A 20,947-nucleotide genomic window follows, 5' to 3' on the forward strand; every position below is an offset into this window, starting at 1 on the left:
GGATTATACACATTTGCGTAAATTACACAGCATTAAACATTTAAATAACTTGAAATGAAGCCATTACTGTCATTCAAACAAGTTTCCACAGCTAAAGGCTGAATGTTAAGTATGAACTGATTCGGTATTACAAGAATATAAATCCTTTATCTTTTTGGTGAGAAAGAAAAATGAGATTTGAGGACTTCTCGCTTGGTTTGCAGTGACACAGCGCCCTCGAGTGGCCAAGTGTTCAAAATGCAAGTCTAAGAGGCCAATGTTCCAGTCTTTCCATATTGAACAAAGGGAGTAACAGGAGCTCTGGCATTTTTTTAACACGAGTGGTTATCTCATCATGCATTTTCAATGGCACAATATCTTCCCCCTGTTATTTTTCCCCCACCAAACTTAAACCTCTTTATTCCAATACCATTCGTTCCAAGACAAACTCTGGAGGACAGAGACAGAGACAGAAACAGAGACAGAGCCTCACATGGCTTCAATGCTTCAGGATAAGCGAGTGGATCCCTACAGTCCCAGGACAGAAGCTGGCCATCTGCACTAGAAGGTGATGACTAATTCCTAAATGTTCAAATTTAAACAAAATCATAGGAATCATGGGACGCTAGTCTGTTCTCCAACATGAGACGCATTGCAAGAGCAAGCTAGGATCATAAAGTATCTGGCACTCTTTTTTCTATGTGTGAACAGTTTTCTAGATCCAAATAGTTTTCCTGAGATGGCAGGAAGCAGCTCCCTCAGGCTGATACCCCGCCCCCCAAACATTGATCTCCCTAGTCTAAGGACCATACTTCCATTCACAACAGGAACCAAAATGAACCAGTTCGTTATAACATTCCTGGTTTTCTACTCAATAAAAAACCATAAGGCATGAAAACACTGCCTCAAATCATAAATCAAACAGTTACTGAGTAGAATGAGCTTAGTTACTTTCAAGAGAGTAATACAAATTAATGATTTTCCCCCTTTCACTTATGCAAAGAATATACAGCTTTGAACATGTTGGAAACCGTCACTCCTGTCACGGGAACCAAGCACACGGCGCTCCAGTGACTGCACCAGCTCAGGTCCACATGCAGCCCCCACTCCGAGACTAGCAGAGTGTCTTCATCTATGTACAGGTTAACAATGGGCTCCCATCTCATGGAGACGCTCTCACGATATAAGGGCTACATCTGGCCTCAAATATACAAAGAACATCTTCAAAGATGTCAGTCGTCTTCCCTGGCCCCTCTCACCACTGAAAATTGCAAAGACCCATTCTCACAGGGAGAAGGACTTGAGGTGGAGTTGGCGGACCGGGAAACACTCAGGAGAACCAAAGAACCTTCTTACATCGGTTTTCTGTACAAGTCCAGCCCTTTACTGTTACACACTGCAAGAACCAGAGCGGTGTGTCTGTCTGTCTGTATGTCTACATCACTCGGCATGTGCAGAAGGGCCGCTGGCATGGGTGTCAGAGTGAGGCTGGCACACGGGGCCTCACTGACCTTGCAGGTACATCTGGAAAGTAAGGACACCGGAGAGGAGGAACAGTAGCGCAGTCCCATGGGATGTGCTCAGGAATAAAAATGCCTCACTTAAGCCATCTCAATTATGTTCCCTGCTTCTTCCTAGTTAAAGGTTTAAAGCGGGACGGCAGAAGATGGTAGGGAGTCAAACCTTTGAGGTGGGGAGGCTGGGCATGAGTGTGATCTGAAAGGACATTTTCTGAATGATACAGTACACAGAGTGCACAGAAATGGAGCCTCTCCACCCTGTGTGACAATGACAACAAAGCAAGCAGCATGACGTGAAAGTGACCTACACCGGGCTCTGTCATGCTTGTGGCAGGCAAGCAACCTCACACCGACCGACCGACCTCCCGGGATGTAGGATGAAAGACAGCCTCCACAACTGCTGTTGCTTTGATCCTTTCTTTTTAATTAATATCTTAGATAACAGTAAGGTGATATAAGATTTCCAAGTTTACCAAAGAGTCTAAGTTTTAAAATACAGGAAGCATGTTTTTGCTTTGTAACTGAAAACAGGCTTGAGAGAAATGAGAGAGTACCAGGAGAAGGGACTCATGGGACAACTTTTAAAATTTGGGCTTACGGCTAATTGTCATGTCAATTAATATGCAAATGAATAAGGCTTCCAGCTTCTGCCACTTGCCAAGTTCTCTGATGACTTAGTGGCAACAGCCATCATGTGTCTCCTTGCTGAGGCAGTGTCCTAAACAATGTCCTAACCGCTTAGAGTGAATGCCACAACCCCAGACAGGTGAGATGGCCCAGAAGGCACACTGACAGACAGAAGGCTGTGTCTGTCTGTCTTTGTGTCTCTCCAGAGACCCATTCAGAGGACCAAAGCTACCAACCACCCCCAGTCAACACTGGGAAGTGCTTTATCCAAAAGGCAAATGTGTGAAACAGAAGTAGAGCCATCTAGCGAGCGCTGACAGATGGGTCTAGACACAGAAGGTAAGGGACAGACCGGGCTTTGGTGACTGAATATTCATAGAATCTATAAAAGTCCAGTTCTTTCAGAATGCAGTCTGTTAGGAATGAATATGCAACTGCACCAAATAAAAACACTCCAAATGTACACAAGGAGGGAGTTTTCTCACCTCCAAGCGCTGTCACACACCGCGGCTGGATAACGGATTATCTGAAATTCATATTGACTTGTGGTTTATACTCTCTAAAGCAGGGCTCAAGGAGTTTTCCCCTCCTTCAAATTGCATTCCCTCTTGAAACATTTCACTCATCACACAAGGAAATACGCACTCCGTGGATGTTTCTTTAACTTAGTTTATTTCTTTTTATTAATTATGTGTGCTGGGTGGGGGGTGTCCAGTCGCCCATGAAAGCCAGAACTGCAGGGGTTTTGAGCCATTTATAACCAAACACCATGGGCACTGCAAAACAAACTGGCGCCTCACAAAGACTGGCTGATAGCTTTAGCGGCCAGGCCACCTCCTCGGCCTTTCAGGAGATGCCTCGTGGCTGTGCTGTTGGCACTAGCTAACTTTTCCTGGATCCCACACAGGGGACACTGGCAACAGTGTAAAATTCCCTCATTTAGCATGTGGAAAGAGAAAACAAGAGAGGGGAGTTGAAAGGGGAAAGTAAGGAGAGCAATCTGCAGACAGTACTCAGGGAGAGAGGATGGTTGATGAGGATGGCCAACCCTTGGCACCTCATCAGAGCCACTCACGGCAGAGGACCCCGGACACAGACTACTGAGCAACTGGGGCCCAGCTCTTCTCTCAGTTCCTGGCAGCACTGAAGACATAATTCAAGACCTAATTAAGCAAGCTTAGCTAGAGTCAAATGCACACAGCCAGCAGTGCAGCAATGGCCAGCTCTGCAGAGGAGTGGAGCAAGGGCATGCATGAGGCATGTGAGAACAGATGGGCTTAAGGCGAAGGTGCCCTTAGTCTCTCTCAGCACTTCTGTTGCAACCTGTTGCCTCGAGAGGAACACTATCACGTCACTTTGCCATTAACAAGCATCTCTAGCAAGACCAAAAATCGGGTAATTCCTGACAAATGGCCTGGGCCAGAAGGCTGATCATCTATACTATTAGCTTCCTGTGGGAGTCTGGCTGCCTGCAGCACAAGTCTTTGGTACCCATAGCCAGACTGCAGCCATCTTGGTCTTCCCACAGTGAGTCTTCTCCACACTTGCACAAGGTTATCAAGGACAAGCCATAACGTCAGAACCAGTCTGTCATCCACACTCCATATTCATGGGCAGAGGAACACTATAAATACTTCCAAACAGCAGACTGTACCAAGGAGCTGTACGGAGCATAAATAAATTGCTTCATTATTTAGAAGCAAAGATACTTCTCAAAGTTGTATGGTTCTCCCTTGATCTGTTCCATAGTACTAACCAACAACAAAAATACAGAAGCAGCAGCAATTCGTAAGAACTGGACAGGACCGTCCATTTTAAATGCCTCGGCCAAGAAGAACCCTGCACCCTTCCACTCACAGCCCAAATGCAACAGTAACAGAAAGACGGTATCAGAGAGAGAGCTGATGTCAACTGCGGCCATGCACACATTCCAATTGGAAAAAATAGTTCTTCTCAAACCAGTAAGCCGACAGCAGCACTCCTCACAAGCTTCACTTTACATAGTAAGTACACATGTGTCACTTTGACCTTGGCCATGTCTGCTGTTGACACTGGGCCCATTCTAGGTTCCACGGTGATTTTTCTTGCAAAATTACACACAAAACGAATGGGATCCATGGGTATAAATTCCACAAAACAAAAATCTGTACACTGAATGAAGTTAAATTCTCACGTATTTTTAACCATACCAAATCATATAGCACTTTTAAAGACACACACAGTAACAAATGATGCAGCGTCTCCGGGGTCTTTGGTGACGGCCTCTGCCAAGCCTGCCTTCTGTCAGCACTCTCTAGTTTTACTAGGTGAACACTACTTGGGCAACAGACAACAGAGCAGAGGAAAACACTATTAACAAATTAAGTACTCTTGTCTCCCGCTCTTCAGAGGAGTGTGCCAAGCCCTGCCCATTCGTCCCTGCAGGTTCCCAGCCTCGGAAGCGCAGTGCCCAGGGACCGCCTGCTCTGCACTCAGCACACAAGTCACTCTGACTGTGATCATATGCATTTATCTTTATTTTTAAAATCCTCCCATTGTTGCCAATGGCACTCGAGCGTTATTATTACTAATCCAGCTATTCCTAATAATAGTGTTTAAGGAACTGTCATCTCGGGAACGGTACAGACAATAGCTAATTAATTGCCAAGCATTTAATGTAACAGAATTCTAATCTCCAACCTCTGGAGCAGGGTATTTATTTGTTATTATGGCAAAAACTTTTGTTGGAATTGCTTATTTATGCAATATATCTTCTCTATCACCTCAATTCTAATTTTTATATCTGCTTTGTAAGTAAAATAAACTATCACATGCACAAAGACACAGACAGTGCACTTCACACACAGTAATGAATCTCTCGCGACTGCCTTTATTCACACTACAATAGATTCTATATTACAATGCGGGAAAACAAAACAAAACGCCATAGATTATTTCCCTTGTTTGCGAGACATGCTCCCCGGGTTTTGATAGGAACGAGAACTTGAAGATGCAGCATGCTATGTCTTAGTGTGCAAGCAAACAGGATATTCTGTTGACATCTTGTTCCTGCTATCACACAACCAGGTAGGTTCCAAATCAGGTGTCAGGGAAGCCACGGAAGCTTCCTGTGGAAATGTCGCCCTCCTCTTCAGAGGCCTCATCCTTACTCTGCCAACAGCTGAGCTGAACACGGTGCTGACAATTTCTTAACTTGCAATAGTCATTTGAAATCAATATTTAAAAGGTATAAACAAGACCACTTTTGTCTGCAAATCTCCTCACACATATAACACCATCCTTTCAATATGACAATGCAAATGGTCTGAATCCACCAAAAAGAGAAAGGTGTCAGAGATGGGAGATAGAATCCCTTTCTCCTGCCTTTAATGAGGTCTCCAGAGCCAAAGGCAAACCAGTAACAAATGGTACCTTCCACATACTGGGGGTGGGGTGGGGGAAGGCTTGTCATCTGAAATTAATTGAACTTAGCCATGCCAAGAAAACACTGGTAATAAACCCTCCCCATCTAAATTAAGGGTTTATACCATGAAAAAAATTTATGGCAGTAATTTCATCTGGGTTTTTCAAGAAGTGCTTGCTGATTTTCTTGTACTCAGTAGAAAAATCCCCAAGGAGCCATGTAGACTGCAATAAGGCAGACTTCTAAAGAGACACCATTTAATTTCTCACTCCTCCTCCTGCACCAGTCCCACACTTCTGCTTTTCTCGGGCTCAGTATTAACTCCCTCAACACAATCCTCCTCCCGGATCCCCCAGCAGCATCTCCCGGCAGGCACTGGGACTGGACCAGCAAGTCCCATCCTCCAACACTAGAGTCCGAGGGTCAGGCAAGAGCCACAGGGGCCCTGGAGCTCACACATCCAAAACTCTGGGTTTCCGTTTGCTTGTCTTTGTTTTAGTTTCTTAAAGACAAAAGGCCGCCTTGATAAAAAGCAACAAAAAGTTGTAACCTCCAGTAAATCCATCACTTGGCTCCTTTATTGTTGGCATCAAGATCTGATGAGCAATTCCAGTTCCCAAGCTGTGGGTCCTACAAGCTTCCAGTAACAAAAACAGGCACTCGTAGGGTATCTGCAAGTCCCCCTTGGGCACCAAGCCTTCCTGCAGACCAATACACCCTGCACAAAACAGGTATAGAGTTTTCTTGTTATTGTCCAAAAGGACTGCTGTGATCAATAAATTTATTAAAAACCACAACTAACACAGCAATGGCTTTTTTGGGGCATTTTCTCGATTAATAAATGCTGTGAGTAAGCTAATTCACATTACTAAAAATGTTTTTGCTGTCAACATGAGTTCTCATTGAGAAAGCAACCGACACATGTTAGCATTTCAATGTTCATAGGCCCAGACAGGCGTCACCACAGAGGCAGGCACAGACAGGTGTCAGACACTGGCTACCACAGAAGCAGGCACAGACAGACATCAGACACTGGCTACCTCAGAGACCAGGATGGAAACCTTGGCCTCTCTCCATCTATTCCTCCTTTTGTGGCAGTCCCCACCAGTTTACAGTGCATCCACTTCTTGATATAAAGAGAGCAAAGGTAATCAAAGTGCCATGTGGGGTCCTAGGAGACCAGAGAACACTTAGAGAGGACCGTGGGATCAGGAGCTCTTAACTGGAAGGAACTAACATATGCCTAAGCTTCCCACGGCTACAGGACCTGTGGCAAGCTGGGTAAGAAACCGTGTGAGAATCCAGATGTCTTCACTTCCTGGACAGCTGTGAGACTGACAAAGACTACTCTCCTAATGAAATGTATTTTAATTTAAAACACAACTATTTTTCATGAAATGTTATTTATGCCAACACACAGTGGGCTCGTGACTGTATTTGAAGTTAACTGATGAATACGTCTTGGCAGATACAGTCCACACAAGTTCTTAAGAGTGTAAAGCAGCAAGGGCTTGAGAAGTCCTGATGGAGACTGCAGCCTGCGATGCGCCGCTGTCTCCTACAGCTATGGTGAACCTCTGCTGTGCACTGCAAGCTGGATGACCAGCGGCAGGGATGCTGAAGAGGGGATGCAAGCACAGGGGCCAGCACCTGCAGCTCTCTGTGTTTCCTCCTAACACGGTACTCTGTGATCTGTTACAGAGGGAACCAGAGCATGCCTCCTTCTAGGGCCATGGCTCCTGACAGGAACCATGAATAACAATGTTCCTTCATTTTACTATCCACAAAACAATACGAGCACATTAATGGGCAAATTAATATTTTTCCATGGTTGTATAGTCTTTGTGTCTAACATTTTGGAAGCAAGGTGAATTTTTAATTTAACCCTTTTTCTAGTGCTACTTTAAAGAAAAGCATTTTTCTTCATGACTAGGCTTCTGCAATTTCCAAACTGCCCAGTATTGGTTACGTGGAAGGGAAAGAAGGGCAGGGGAAGAGGGCGTGGAGGAAATTCTCAGCGCAGTTTCAAAGCGCGTCTTCAGGGTTAGATGGCAAGGTGAGTGCTTGGTAAACAAACATCCGCTGAAGAAAACCCCAAAGCACTAAACAGATGCCAGCTGTGGAGGTGAAATGGCTTCATCTCCAGCGGGCCTTGCTCCTGCGTGGCAGGGAAGTAGGATGGCTTACTGAGTACATTGTGTACCCACAGATGTTGGAAGCTTGTTTGGAATACACGGCATTAGACCACCAGAACTATTAGAAAAATTAAATGAGCATACTTGTGATTTGATTCAATTCAGTGAGCATTAACTGAGTGCTATTAGGTTCCAGCCGTTACTCTAGATGATCGTGACGAGGGGCTTGTGCCGACTGGGAGCTCAGAAAGCAGGTGCACCTCTGCGGCTCATGGTGAAAGTGACATAAAAGAGCCGCTCGGTTCTGTGGAACCCGAGGGAACGGTACATGGGTCTGGAGGGACTAGGAAACACGTAACACAAGGAGGAGTGTGCATAACAACCTGGGAACCACACCTGCGGCTCAACGCTCACCACCTGCCAATGGCCACTGACTCTTCCAGGCTCTGGCTGCTATTCTGACTTCCTCACCTCTGTCCGCAGGAGTTCTACTCTAAGCAGAGGTTCTTACTGTCTCTTACAAAGAACACAGGGAGCAGGCAATGGCCTCTGGCTACCCATCCCCCTGACAGTCTTTCCTCCAGAAGGAAAGCTAATCAGCCTCATCACAAAAGCCCTCAACCCCACCTCCCCAGCCTCTCTCCCCAGCATCTTCCAGCCTCCTCACTTCCTCATCCCGGAAGCCTGTAAGAGATGATAATGAATTCTTCTCAGAGCCCCTTAAAACCTGGGGCTATGAATCCGAGGAAAATTATCTTTGTCCCATTCACTATCCTCAGAACCGTTTTTCTTCCCCTTGCGCCTGTCCTTTCAAAGGTCGAGCCCCACCTGTCCAGGGCACCAGCATCTCCCAAGTCTGCACTCGCTCTGCTGGACAGAAAACTGCAGGCCAGGCTCACTCCTGTGCTCTCAACCCCCTTCACTGTGCCAGTTACATTGTGCATGTGCAAGTAAAATCTGGCCATCACTCAAGTCCTTGACACCTTCATTTCCAGGAACCCTTTCTCCTATTAGACTTTAGAGAACCAAATCCACACACAACTTTCCTTAGTCTGATCTAGAGAAATCACAGACCTGCCAATATTCTGACTTCCAAAATCCCATGGTCCAATTCTCTTTCCCATTCATCCACATTGGTCACCCCTTTCCTTTGTGGGACTTCTTTCCTCAAATGGATCCCACTCACCCTGCCACTCTTTTGTCCCCACTTCCCTGATATGTTCAACTCAGATCTGATGTCCATGTCCAGTAACTCCTATGTAGAACACTCTCACGTCCGTCTCCCCGGACACACCTCCTCCATTATGCCTGTCCGGCAACTGCAGCCCTGGATGACCTCAAGTGTTTGGGGTCAAACCAGAACATCTCTCAGTGCACACACAAACGCATCCAGCTGGAGAACAGCCAAATGACGTCATTGCAAAGCCAACACAGCCCAGGAATCCGATTCTCTGTGCTGCTTCATGAGGGGCTACCGTCTACTTCCAGTGTTCTTTTTTTTTTTTTTTTTTTTTTGGTTCTTTTTTTCGGAGCTGGGGACCGAACCCAGGGCCTTGCGCTACTTCCAGTGTTCTTAACGGCCCCTGCCCTGGCCGACTTTAAGCGTCTAGCCCCGATGCCACCTTGTCTGTTTGGTATGCTGTAACCACCACTTCTGGTTCCTTCTCCCATCTTCCTTCCCTGGCCGTGAACTCAGAGACTGCACACACTAAGCACATGCTCTACCAATGAGCTACGGCAAGCCCTGCTCCAGTTCCCTTTCTTACCTATGGAGGCTGAGAATGCTGTCACTGACACTACAGGACTATGCCGGTCACTCTAGAACTGAAATAATGGCTAAAGTGGTTCTGAACCATCCAGAGGGAGCAAGAATTCACAGAGCTTTAGCACTAAGTTTGCATAAAACACAATAAAATTGCACAGAATTAATACTTCTTAAGAGAAGAGCTGATAAGATACTGACTTGGGGGCGTGGCAGCACACAAAGAAAGATCTTTGTGCTTTGCTGTCGCCACGAATGCAGTGACTTAGGATGTGGCTGCTGACTGAACACCGGGTAAGTGATGAATCAGTATGGTTATTAAAGCAGCTGCATTTCCTTACTCTAATCAAAGAGGCAGCTACCCTGAGCTTCACGTTTCCTCACAAAAACATTTGTCACATGCCTAACCCACCTGTGTCGTGCGAGCTGGTCTACCGTACATTAGACAAGCGGCAGGAACTGGACTTCTACATTTCTGAGAGGTGTGTAAATCCTGCTACTGGTCCTGTCTCCCAATCGGTATGTGCAGCCCACGGTCCAGCACGCCTCCCTCAACACACTGCGTTCTTCTTGACATCACCCTTCCCCACTACCGGCCAGCGCATCCCAGGCTCTCCTCTTCTGCACAGGCCTGGCCTCTGCCATGCTGACCCACCCTCATCCATCACAGATGGCCTCCTCAGCCAAAGGAGGAAACATGCCAGCCGGAAAACTCCTACATATCCCTCAAGACCTCAGATAAATGCTAACTTCTTTACAAACCATTTCTGAATTCCCCCAAACCAATTAATCACTTCCTCCTCTGTGATAGGCTCCCATAGTGTTCTATAAACATCACGAGCATTGCTTCTATCTTTCAGCTGTCATAATTACTGAATATCCATTCAAAGTGGAAGAGGGAAGTCAGAGTCAGGGCTTTAGTCTCGGGAATATGAGAGCGCCGTGTGGAAGATCACAGTGAAGATCCATCTAGTTGGACGGAGGGCAGAAACAGCATTCCCAACATCCTGAGGTGACATCCTAGGATGACTTCCAAACGTGCAGAAGTAGAAATGGGAACTGAAAGACTCTGGGGCCCTCATCAAAGCTCAGAGTAGGGACTTGGAGTTTGGTCAGAAGGGCAATCGTGAACTAGAACTGAGTTTCCCAAGGGAGGAGCCCAATGGTTTGCACCTCCTGTGTGCTTGCAGAGTATGTGTGAATGTGTGCGTGTCAAACACCATATGGTGTCACTATCAAGATGACCCATGTAGGACTTGTTCTTCCAGTAAACTGTGGACTCTTTCTGTATTGTCACTGCCAAGAAATCGGTGTTTGCTGAAGTGGACTGACTTCCTTTATAAAGTAACATACTGAAAAGACTTCACCACCTTCCACAGCAGAGGACTGTGTTAGTGCCAAGCAAGCTATTGTCTGTGCACACACACAGGCATATACACACACATGCGCACACACACAGACTTTCAATCACAAGAAATTCTGCTACAGGCAATCATCAATAGTTTTAATAAAGTTCCAAAAGATATTTTCATGTTTAAGAATTAACTCTAACTCTAAAGTGAAGCTTTTAAAAATGAATCCAAATTCCCAGAAACCATGTGCACCCCCAGTTCACTGCTCCAGTGGCAGAGTCCTAAGCACTGCCGTGCCTGATGCCGAGGCTGAACAGGTCCATGGAAGGTCAGATGAAGATGCTGACAGTTTTATGCTCTAAACTTTCCCAAAAGATGCATAACAATGTATGGACGGAAACCGTGTGGAAAGCCATTCACAGGTGAAGCGCTTCTTACTTGGGCTGAGCCATGCGCTCTACGTAAGATGGGCCAGGAGTGCCTTTGGAGCGCTCAGCCCTACACGGAGCATCTTCATCAAACCCAGGGCACTCAGGGCCCAGGGCCCAGGCAGAAGGGGAGAGAAAAAGACGAAGACCCGGACATGATGGATGAATCCAAGGAAACGGCATCCTCCAGACACAAGAACGCAGAAACTGTGGAAACTTGCACAGGGCCTGCACAGGTTCAAGCCAGACAGATGCTCCGCCCCGGAAGGGGGCTGCTGAGAGGAGGAAGTAGACGAAGCCTCCCACCCCTAAGAAAGCTATCTGCAACTGATGTCTGCTTGCAAAGGAAAACCGTTTTCTCCGACAGAGTCTCACTGGGTATGGTAACTACACCAGAGGGCAGGCCACAAGCCCAGGAGTAGATACACAGCCAGTGTGAGTGAACTCATGGGTATTTTTCTAGGCATTTGTCTCCTATTGCTTTGTTTAGGCTTTTTTTTTGGGGGGGGGAGCTTATTACCATTTCTGTGGGGGTTTTTTGGGGGAGGGTGGTACATGTGTGGTTTTATGTTTTTTTAAAAAAGAGTATAGAGTTGGGCAGTTGGAGAGGATCTGGAAAGAGTTGGGGAAGGGGAAAGCATGATCAGAATACATTGTGTAAAAAATAAAAAAATCTCAAAAAATTTATCAAAAATGCTTAACTTAATGCTTGACCGTAAGAACTCAAGGAACCCTTAGGCTGACTTGGTGTTTAATTTTTTTCCTTAAATTCATTTAATAAAAGCACAAAAGCACATAACGATGCTTTCAATAACCCCATACAGGAGGAGAAGAACATTTCCTTGAGCTGACATTGAAATCAAGTTAGGAGTGCTGCTTGTAAGAGCGGGCCTGAAGACTGGTTCCCTGGTGGGGAGAGCAGGAGATGAACGTACGGGCACACCAGTAGGCACACACCCCTTCACAGATACAAGCTCGCACTATCTACGGTTGGCTAGGAAACCCCCAGGAGAAAAGTATCAGAGCCACTGACTACGAACAAAGGGCCAGCCCTTTTTGAGGATGGGTTGTCTGCCGCTCCAGCACCAACGGTGCTCACACCAATGGTTGTTTTTATTTTTGCAGCCTCCCTAACATAGCCCAGGTTCTGAACCAATAGATGAGTCTGAGCTTGACTGGGGAAACAAACCGCCAGCTGTCTCCTAAAGGACAACCTCATTTAATGGAAGGCAAATGCTAGCACAGAACAAAAGTAAATAAAGATGGCTACATATGCTCCAGTTTTCAGACTGAAAAGTGACAGCAATGAGAGGTGCAGAGGAGGAAAAGATTAGACATGAGGAACAGCTGCCACCAGTAGCAGACGCTCTGACTATCCAACCCGTGTAATAACACGATGCTGCAGGAATGCCAGTTAAAGGAGCCGACGTGGGACTCAGACCCAGAGATCTCAGAGCTAAGGAAGCCAGAGGAGTGCGGCCAACCCACCTCCTGCCACAGAGGGCTACGCTGAATGCCAATGGGATGTGAGCAAAGCGCTTTGTAAACTGCCCTGGCCTATAGCTATGCTGGTACTGCGGGTATTCCTAAGATACCGCTATTCTTCTTTTAGTTGTGTCTTTATAAAATGTACCAATTCCACCTGTATTCATTCATTTCCAATAAATAGAATTGTGAATTGGTATTTTTTTCTTCTTATTTCCTCAAGAATCTTCAAAGAGAATATGGTGCCAAAATTAAGCACCTTGTAGGAATAAGACATGAATAGAATCTATAATTTAGATGAGAATGAGACATGAACAAAGCCTGCCCCCTCTCATGCCTTCCAAACACATCTGTAGAATGTCACTCAGGCCTATTAAAATGCTTACATGTCCTGGAGTCCCTCACTCTCCACAGAGGCAAGCGCTCATTAAAGGTTAGAGCAGGGAGAGGAAAGGGATGCTGGCCTTTCCTGACAAAAGAGGAGGGCCTGGTGATGTGCTTTCAGTGGGCGGAACTTAAAAGGGGCTTTGAAAGGGTCAAAGGGAGGGCCTGGAGAGAGGCTTCTCCGCTGACTTCCCCACCCACCTTAAAAGGGTTACTTCATCCAGCCGAGAGCCAAAGGGAACCGCCAGGAGCGGTTACGGGCCTCTAACACAAAAGGAATTTCTGTAGTGACCTCAGGGTGGCCTTCCACTCTGTATCCTCTCAGACCAATACCATGGTAAATGTAGATGAGGACGCTTTTACACTTTATTTCCATTTTTCTTATAATTTTAGTAGCCTTACATATGTGGATGTAATTTAAAGCATTTGGGATATACATTTAGTCCAGCTGTGCCAAAAAAAAAAAAAAGATAATTTCCCTGTTTACAGATGATTCCAGTAGTGACTGAAGATGGCTTCATCTACAGTTTGCTCCTATTCCTCAGACTTTATATATGAACTACTAATCCGTCAGATCTGCAGCTCCTCCCACCTACTCTTAAGGAGCTGATGTGCTCTCACTCTTTCTTCTTCAAGGCTTTCCTTCCTAAGGGGAACAGGCAAGGCCCCTCTCCCACAGAAGAAGCGGACGCTGAGGAGGAAATTAACAAATGTGTTTAAAGGGCACCACTATGGGATTTGAACTTAGGCCTGGACTAGACTTTAAAGCTCAAGATACAAGGACACGAGCATGAACAATTTTCTTCCTCAGAAAGTCTGCAAAGCAGAGGAATGGCATGCTGCAGACAAGGGCAGAGTCCCTCGCTTCCTACTGAGCACAAAACTGTGCACCATTAAAAACCGTTCCCCTCAACGCCTTCTCCCATCACTTCCTTCACCACGGAAGGCATCCGCATGGGAGAGAGTATTTGCGTTCCACTGAGGTGGCAGACCTTTCACCTCATGCTGGTTTGGACAGGACAAGCAATAGAGGGCTCGAGGCAGGGGCATCAGACACCAGGCCTCCTCACCTCGGGGTTGCAGACGTATGAGAAGCACAGACTAAATCGGAAAGTACAACTTGATATACCAAAAATGAAAAATGGAAGCAGAGGGTGGATCAGTGCACGGTCTCACAATACAGTTTCAAAGATAATTGGTAATGTTCTCTTTCTCCAAAGAAAGTGAGGGTTAAATATAGTTGCTCAGTACAGGGACGGCTCATCTTCAGGATGTGTAAATTATACATTTCAGTTACATAACAGGCTAAATCACAGTCATCAACAAAAGAAAATTTGGCACAATTTGTGAATTTTTATGATTCTAGCTCATAAGCAGAGCTTCGAAAAGAATGAAAAAAGTCTTCCCTTGAATCTGCCGTGCAAGTAAAATCTTAAAGAGCCCAAGGCAAGGAAAAGGGGAAGGTGTCCTAGGCTGATAGAGGAAAAAAAATGAAGGGACCTTCATTTCCACGCATTACTGTTACTTAAATAAAACAACACTCACACACTCCACAAAATTAAAATAAAAAAATTTCAAAAAGCAGGTCATGCATTTAGAAACCAGCAGACTTGAGGTGACTCTCTAGGTTAGAAGGAGGGACACAAGCCCCTTCAGAATATGTTAAAAATCTGAGTAGCTCAAACTAGGGCCTAGCAAAGAACTCCCACACCTCCTCAGCAGATCCAAGAGCCACCTAGCCCATAGCAGTGCTGTCCAGTGCGCAGGTCAGAGCCAGGCAAAAGCATTCAGCTGTGGCCATGCGGGGAGTGTCCAGGTGCTGCCTCAGGTCCTCTTCTGACCCAGAAGCTGGACGTCCCCTCAGGCCTGCTCCACGCTGCCAGTTGACACTCATCTCTGACAAGCCCATCCTTTAATCTCCCCCACAAACCAAGTGCCATCACTCTGTGTGTCTGTTAAGCAGCCATAGTGACCTGATAAAGAACATTAGTGGGAAAACAAAGACACATGTAAGGAAAGAAGACAGAAGTCATACATGAAGCAGCAGAGAGCAGAGCCACCAGGACACTCTCTCCCCCATCCTGTCAGATCAGTCCTTGTCTGCCATCAAATCAGCACAATTTTTCATTGCACACTGAATAAAAAGCAAAAACTGCTCTCTTTGAAACGAAGTTGGCCTTGTAAGAACTCTTGGAATTCAAAGCTAATACTCAAGGGACTTCCAAGTGTCTAGCATTCCAAAGAATCCATCAATCGTGATAACCCTGGAGAGAAAGGACAACCTAAGTGTGCCCGGAGCCGCTGTACTCCGCCCCAGCCGTATTTCAGAATGACTTCAAGGAGTCGATGCTGACCCAGATCCACAAGCAGTACGATGTGCGAGCGCTGGAATGCTGCCAATCCTTCCAACAGGAGATTCCCAGACCAAACCAAAGTAAACCTGCGTGCCAGGTAGGGTGACAAATACTCCCACCCCATAAAGCTCTGAGTCTCAAAGCACTAGGCGAGCTTGCTCTGAGAATCTAATATTGACTTGTTAACTAAATACCAAAGTACTCTGAAAAAGCCCAACCAAAGTCCTCTCTCCGGTCTCCTCCTCCAGCTTCCCCTTCCGTTTTACTTCCTGCTTCTCCTCTTGGCTTAATGGATACCTGTCCAAATTACTTAGGATTTGTATGGCTTCCCACACTAAGAACATAAAATCTAGCATCCTCAGTAGCCTAAGAGAGAGTCTAAAAAGTTAGAAGCACAAAAGGAGGTTGCTCCCTGCAACTCTCCAACTAGGGAGAAGAGGAAGAAGGAAATCACGCAGATGATTAATCTTCTTCTTTTCCCAAGGACGGCTCTAGTTCACTTCCTCCTCTTCTTCCCCTTCCTCCCCGCCTCTTCCTCCTCTTCCTCCTCCCCCTTCTCTTCACCATAGTCCTTTTCAAGCAAAACAGTTGGGAAGCCCAGGGCCCCTGCTTGCCCAGTGACTTGCTGGGTCTCCTGACCCCTGGATGTGAAGCAAGCCGGAGCTCAGAACAGCACACTCATATCTCCAGACATTCGCATCTTCGCACACTCGCATCTCCGCACACTCGCATCTCCGCACACTCGAATCTCCGCACACTCGCATCTCCGCACACTCGCATCTCCACACACTCGAATCTCCACACACTCGCATCTCCGCACACTCGCATCTCCACACACTCGCATCTCCACACACTCGCATCTCCACACACTCGCATCTCCACACACTCGCATCTCCACACACTCGCATCTCCACACACTCGCATCTCCACACACTCGCATCTCCACACACTCGCATCTCCACACTCTCGCATCTCCACACACTCGCATCTCCACACACTCGCATCTCCACACTCTCGCATCTCCACACACTCGCATCTCCACACTCTCGCATCTCCACACACCCGCATCTCCACACACTAGCATCTCCACACACTCGCATCTCCACACACTCGCATCTCCACACACTCGCATCTCCACACACTCGCTTCTCCATACACTCGCATCTCCACACACTCGCATCTCCACAGCTCCCAGCCTTCGCTTCTTTTTGCCCCTAACTCCTACAAACCTGGCCCCGGACTTCTCAAAGAAAACATCAAGAGCTCTCAATCTCTGCCTCAGGCTGTTTTCCAAGAACCCAGGTTAGAGCCTGGGGTTAGAGAAATCCATTCCACTTGAAATTAACGAGAAATCATTAAAATGTACACTGCAAAACCAAGTCAGAGTAACAGGCAAATCCTCAGGAAAGGTAGACGACTGAGTACCAGAGACCTAAAAGGACGAGGGTTAATAAATATATAAAATGTCACCAAAAGAGAATGTGTCCAGGAAGCTGTGAGAATTACATTCAGGATCTCTGCAGACATGCCACCACTACCAACTTCAGAGAACAAGATTAGCGATTTTCATTAAGGAATAATGCTGGACTCGAGCCCACTGTACAATGTCTGCTTAGCGTGCTTATAGCCCTGGGTTTGAGCCCCAGCACCACAAACATATAAAACACAAATAAACAAAATGCAAGAGATGCTATGATCTGTCGCCTACAGAGCTTTCTGTCTTTCTTCCTAGCAAGCCTTGATAGTACTTATGTCCTCACCATAAAGGGGGTTCGGGTGCACCCTCTGCACAGGCTAAAAACTGCTATGGCTCTTTCCTGGGGACTAGTTATAGGGTCGGTAACTTCAACTAATTCTTGCCAGTGATCTACAGCCATCTCCCAAGGACTTCTGGGAAAGGCTCCTTAGCTCTTCAGAGAAATGAAGGGAAAGATCTTCTCACGATTCCTGGGCCCGTGTATCAGTTATCTTGTGATCACATCAAGATTGTTTAGAGCAAAGCTCAGATCATAACTACGGCAAATCAAAGCATAGAGGAAGTCTACGTCCTTTACCATATAACCAAATTAACCAGCTAAGCAGTAGGCCGATCTCTGGGTCTTTACCTAAATACGTCTACTTCCTTATTATGTTTAGCTTTGAGTCAGTTTTCTCTTTCTCACAGCTAAAGGCATCTTCAGTAACCACACAAGACACCAGTTGGTCAAGGAGCATTTGATCACCTATAACCATGTGTCGTGAGCAAGGACATAAGATCTGAAAATACCTGTTCTCTACCCATAAGAGCACCGTTCTAGTTCTTAAGACGAGTAGGACAAACTGAGAAGAAGGAGGCTCCATTGAAAAGGGCTAACAGAATCAGCGTGGGGCATCCTCCTGGCAGCACTGCAAAGGAGATGAAGACTGATAGGCAGCCTTTTGAAGAGCACTGTATTCAATTAGTGTAACTCAACCAAAAGGCAGCTCTGTGGGTGGCAACACCACTCGACATCCAGCACAGCAACCCAGCGAGTAAAAAGGGGGTCTCCTTCCCTCTTGGAGGGTCCCAGGTCAAAAGCAGACTCGACAAAGCAATTCTCTCAAAAAAATAACATAAAACGATCAAAAGTGAGTCTTCCAAGTTTGGGCTATGCAATAGGAGAATTCATCAAAATGTCAGTAAATATATACTGCCTCTCGGCCACCCCACCAACTACACAGCCGAGCTTTCTCTCCAGTGAGCTCCAGGTGGTTCCTGTAGCCGGTGCCGACTGCTTTACACTCAAGATGGCAATAAAAGTTGCAAACAATGATGGCCACTGCCATTTTCAAGCACTGCTTAAAAGACAAACGACAGAAATGTTCAGTAAGAGCACCAGTGGAAACACTGCATAAAGCTGACTTAAACCAGCAAACATCTGGGTAAAATCTTATAAAACTCACCCAGCCTCCCCACCTGTGTGTGTGTGTGTGTGTGTGTGTGTGTGTGTGTGTGTGTGTGTGTGTACATATATGCATAGACATATATGTATATACATATATCAGATCATTTTAAATCTGATTTTTAAAAACAACAAATTACACAAGAGGCTGGAGATCCAGCTGGGTTAGAAGACCCCTTGTCTACCATGCCAGGCTGAGACCCATGCTGATGCCCAGCCCAGCAACACACAGCGTACAACGGAAGTTAGCTCAAGGGCAGGGAGGAAGAAGGATTCTAAATCCAAGGTCATCCTCAGGTACGCAGTGAGTGTGAGGACGGACTGTCGTGTATCTCCAAGAAAAAATTATATGAAAACACACAAAATGTTTAGGTTTGGTTATCTCTGAATTCAAGATAATATTTTCGTTTTTTGCTTTGCTTTTTGTTTTGTTTTGTTGTTGTTGTTGTTTGAATCAGGGTCTCTTTATGTATCCCTGGCCTGGAAGTCACAAAGGTCCACCTCCCTCTGCCTTAAAGGTCCTGGGATTAAAGGCAAGCACCACGATACCTGGCTTCCAGTTTTGTTCGAATTTATACTGTTTTCTCCAATAAACACAACTTTTTTTTTAAACTATGCGCTGTTATCAAAGGCTTAAAAGTATACGGGCTGGAGAGATGGCGCAGGGTTAAGAGAGCTGGCTGCTCTTCCAGAGGTCTTGAGTTCAAACCGCAGCAACCTCATGGTGGCTCACAACCATCTACAATGAACTCTGGTGCCCTCTTCTGGCATGCAGGCATACATGCAGACGGAACACTGTAAATAAATCTTTAAAAAAAAAAGTATACACCATGCTAACGTGTGGCTCAGTGTGTGCTGAAGCCTTGTCTACCTCCTTTTCTAAATCTCAGTTTGGCTCTAAGACAGCCATCCTGGATTTTTTCTTCCACTCCCGTACAACTAGACAAATCTACTCGCATCTGCACTTCACAAACCCAGGACCTCCAATCAGCTTCCCAGACTTTACTGAAAACTTGCCTGCCAAGACTACTATAGTTTCCTGTTGTCAGACCCCATCACTCGATGTTCTGGACCTTGCTAGGTGGGTTCTTCCTGCTGGTTAAATATTTCACAACTCACACTGAGGGCGGGACTCCTCTGTTGGAATCAAACAGTTTACTTATCTCGTCTGTCTTCTCCCTCCCTCCCTGCTTCCCATCTCTGAAACAGACTGGCAGTGTCAAACAAAGGGAAGTCAGCCAGCTAGATGTGGTCGGCTGGTCAGTCTCAGTCAGAAGTGACTCAGCCTTGGTGACCAGCATCCCTTAAAACTGACACAGCACTGTCATTTTATAACAAGGTAGAAAGCAGCACACACGTTGACACCGTCAGCACCAGGTCCTGAGCAGTTCAACCATTCTAATACAAAACAAAGCCAGAATCACAAATTGTTTCCCTCGGGAATCTGTATTCCTTAAAAGACAGCCATGTGACTCGTGAAACCGAGGCTTCTAACAGTGCAAGTGAGACCTGTAAAGGCCTCCCGGTACTCTCCCTTACTTAAGGCGGGGATCCTCTTACCATCCTCCTCAAATGGCCCTGGCCAGGATCCTGGTGAATCTGTAAATATCCACAGGGCCCTGGCCAGTCTTACTATTCTGCTGACTCAGAAGGTCTAACACAAGGTAGACAGCCTTTCCTCCATTTTTGAGAGATGCGGGTTGGGTAGAGTTGGGAAGTACTTCACACACTGGCTCTCACACACAGGCAACACACCCGACACTGAATTCGGTCTTACATGAAGGAAACACCACAGCATAACAGAGAAAGAGATCTTCATGTCCTCCTTTCCCCTTAGCAGACGCTAGCTGCTATGCGACTACCAAACTATAGACATCCCCCAGCCTCTGTGGTCACTGTGTACATTAAGTAGCTAAGTTCTCAGCACTACGACGTGAGTGGTAGTGATGGATAGCACTTCCAGGCCGTGGTCTCACACTGGGCAAGTGCCAAGAACCCATGGCAGTCATATCTCGGGAAAACCAGGTCATGACCACTTACAGTTCATAGGGTCACGAAGGAAAACATGGCGGCCTCAGAAGGGAAGAAAGAACCAACCTAATCTGAACAAAGCCACTGCATCTCCCAGGATAACTGCTTATTCCATGGGCATCATTACACAGATGCGGACGACATCTAACGTGCATGTGAGAGGTTCAGAAGGAGGCTGAGGAGGCCATCGGACAGGGACTATCTTCTAATGGAGTGAGGATTTATTCCTGCACACTTGACTTTCAAGGAAGTCATCAGCTTTCTACAGTAAAGTAAGCTTGAATCCAAAGGGCCAAACCCAAGGGACAGAACGACTAATTACTTTGGGGAAATTAAGTGGTTTCTGAGGAGCATGTACATTGTCAACATTAATGAAAAAAGGCAAGTGGGAGAAATGATACAATTATTCACTGTAACTCTAAATGATTTTACCTCTAAATCCAAGTAAAATGTAGGAGTGACAGGCATTAGCCACAGAACCTCTTTCTAATGTCCTCATCACCTGGAGAGATGGCAAATTGTTATCTAGAGCAGGTTTTTTTCTAAATTTACTAAGTTGACAGCCC

The 20,947-nt window shown here is 46.2% G+C and overlaps 1 protein-coding gene across 11 annotated transcripts in view; it reads right to left on the bottom strand.

The window, feature by feature from the left end:
- Btbd9 (BTB domain containing 9) overlaps window positions 1-20,947 on the bottom strand; it is a 357,021-nt gene that overhangs the window by 243,946 nt on the left and 92,128 nt on the right. Inside the window, exon 7 of one of the 11 annotated variants that reach the window (XM_087597099.1) lies at window positions 3,188-6,247. In XM_087597099.1, the coding sequence (XP_087453225.1) occupies window positions 6,160-6,247 (88 nt within the window). In that variant the 3' untranslated portion in view covers window positions 3,188-6,159. 11 annotated transcript variants of the gene reach the window in all.

This window comes from Rattus norvegicus, chromosome 20, assembly GCF_021556685.1.
Source record: "Rattus norvegicus strain SHRSP/BbbUtx chromosome 20, alternate assembly SHRSP_T2T, whole genome shotgun sequence".
Lineage (NCBI taxonomy): Eukaryota > Metazoa > Chordata > Mammalia > Rodentia > Muridae > Rattus > Rattus norvegicus.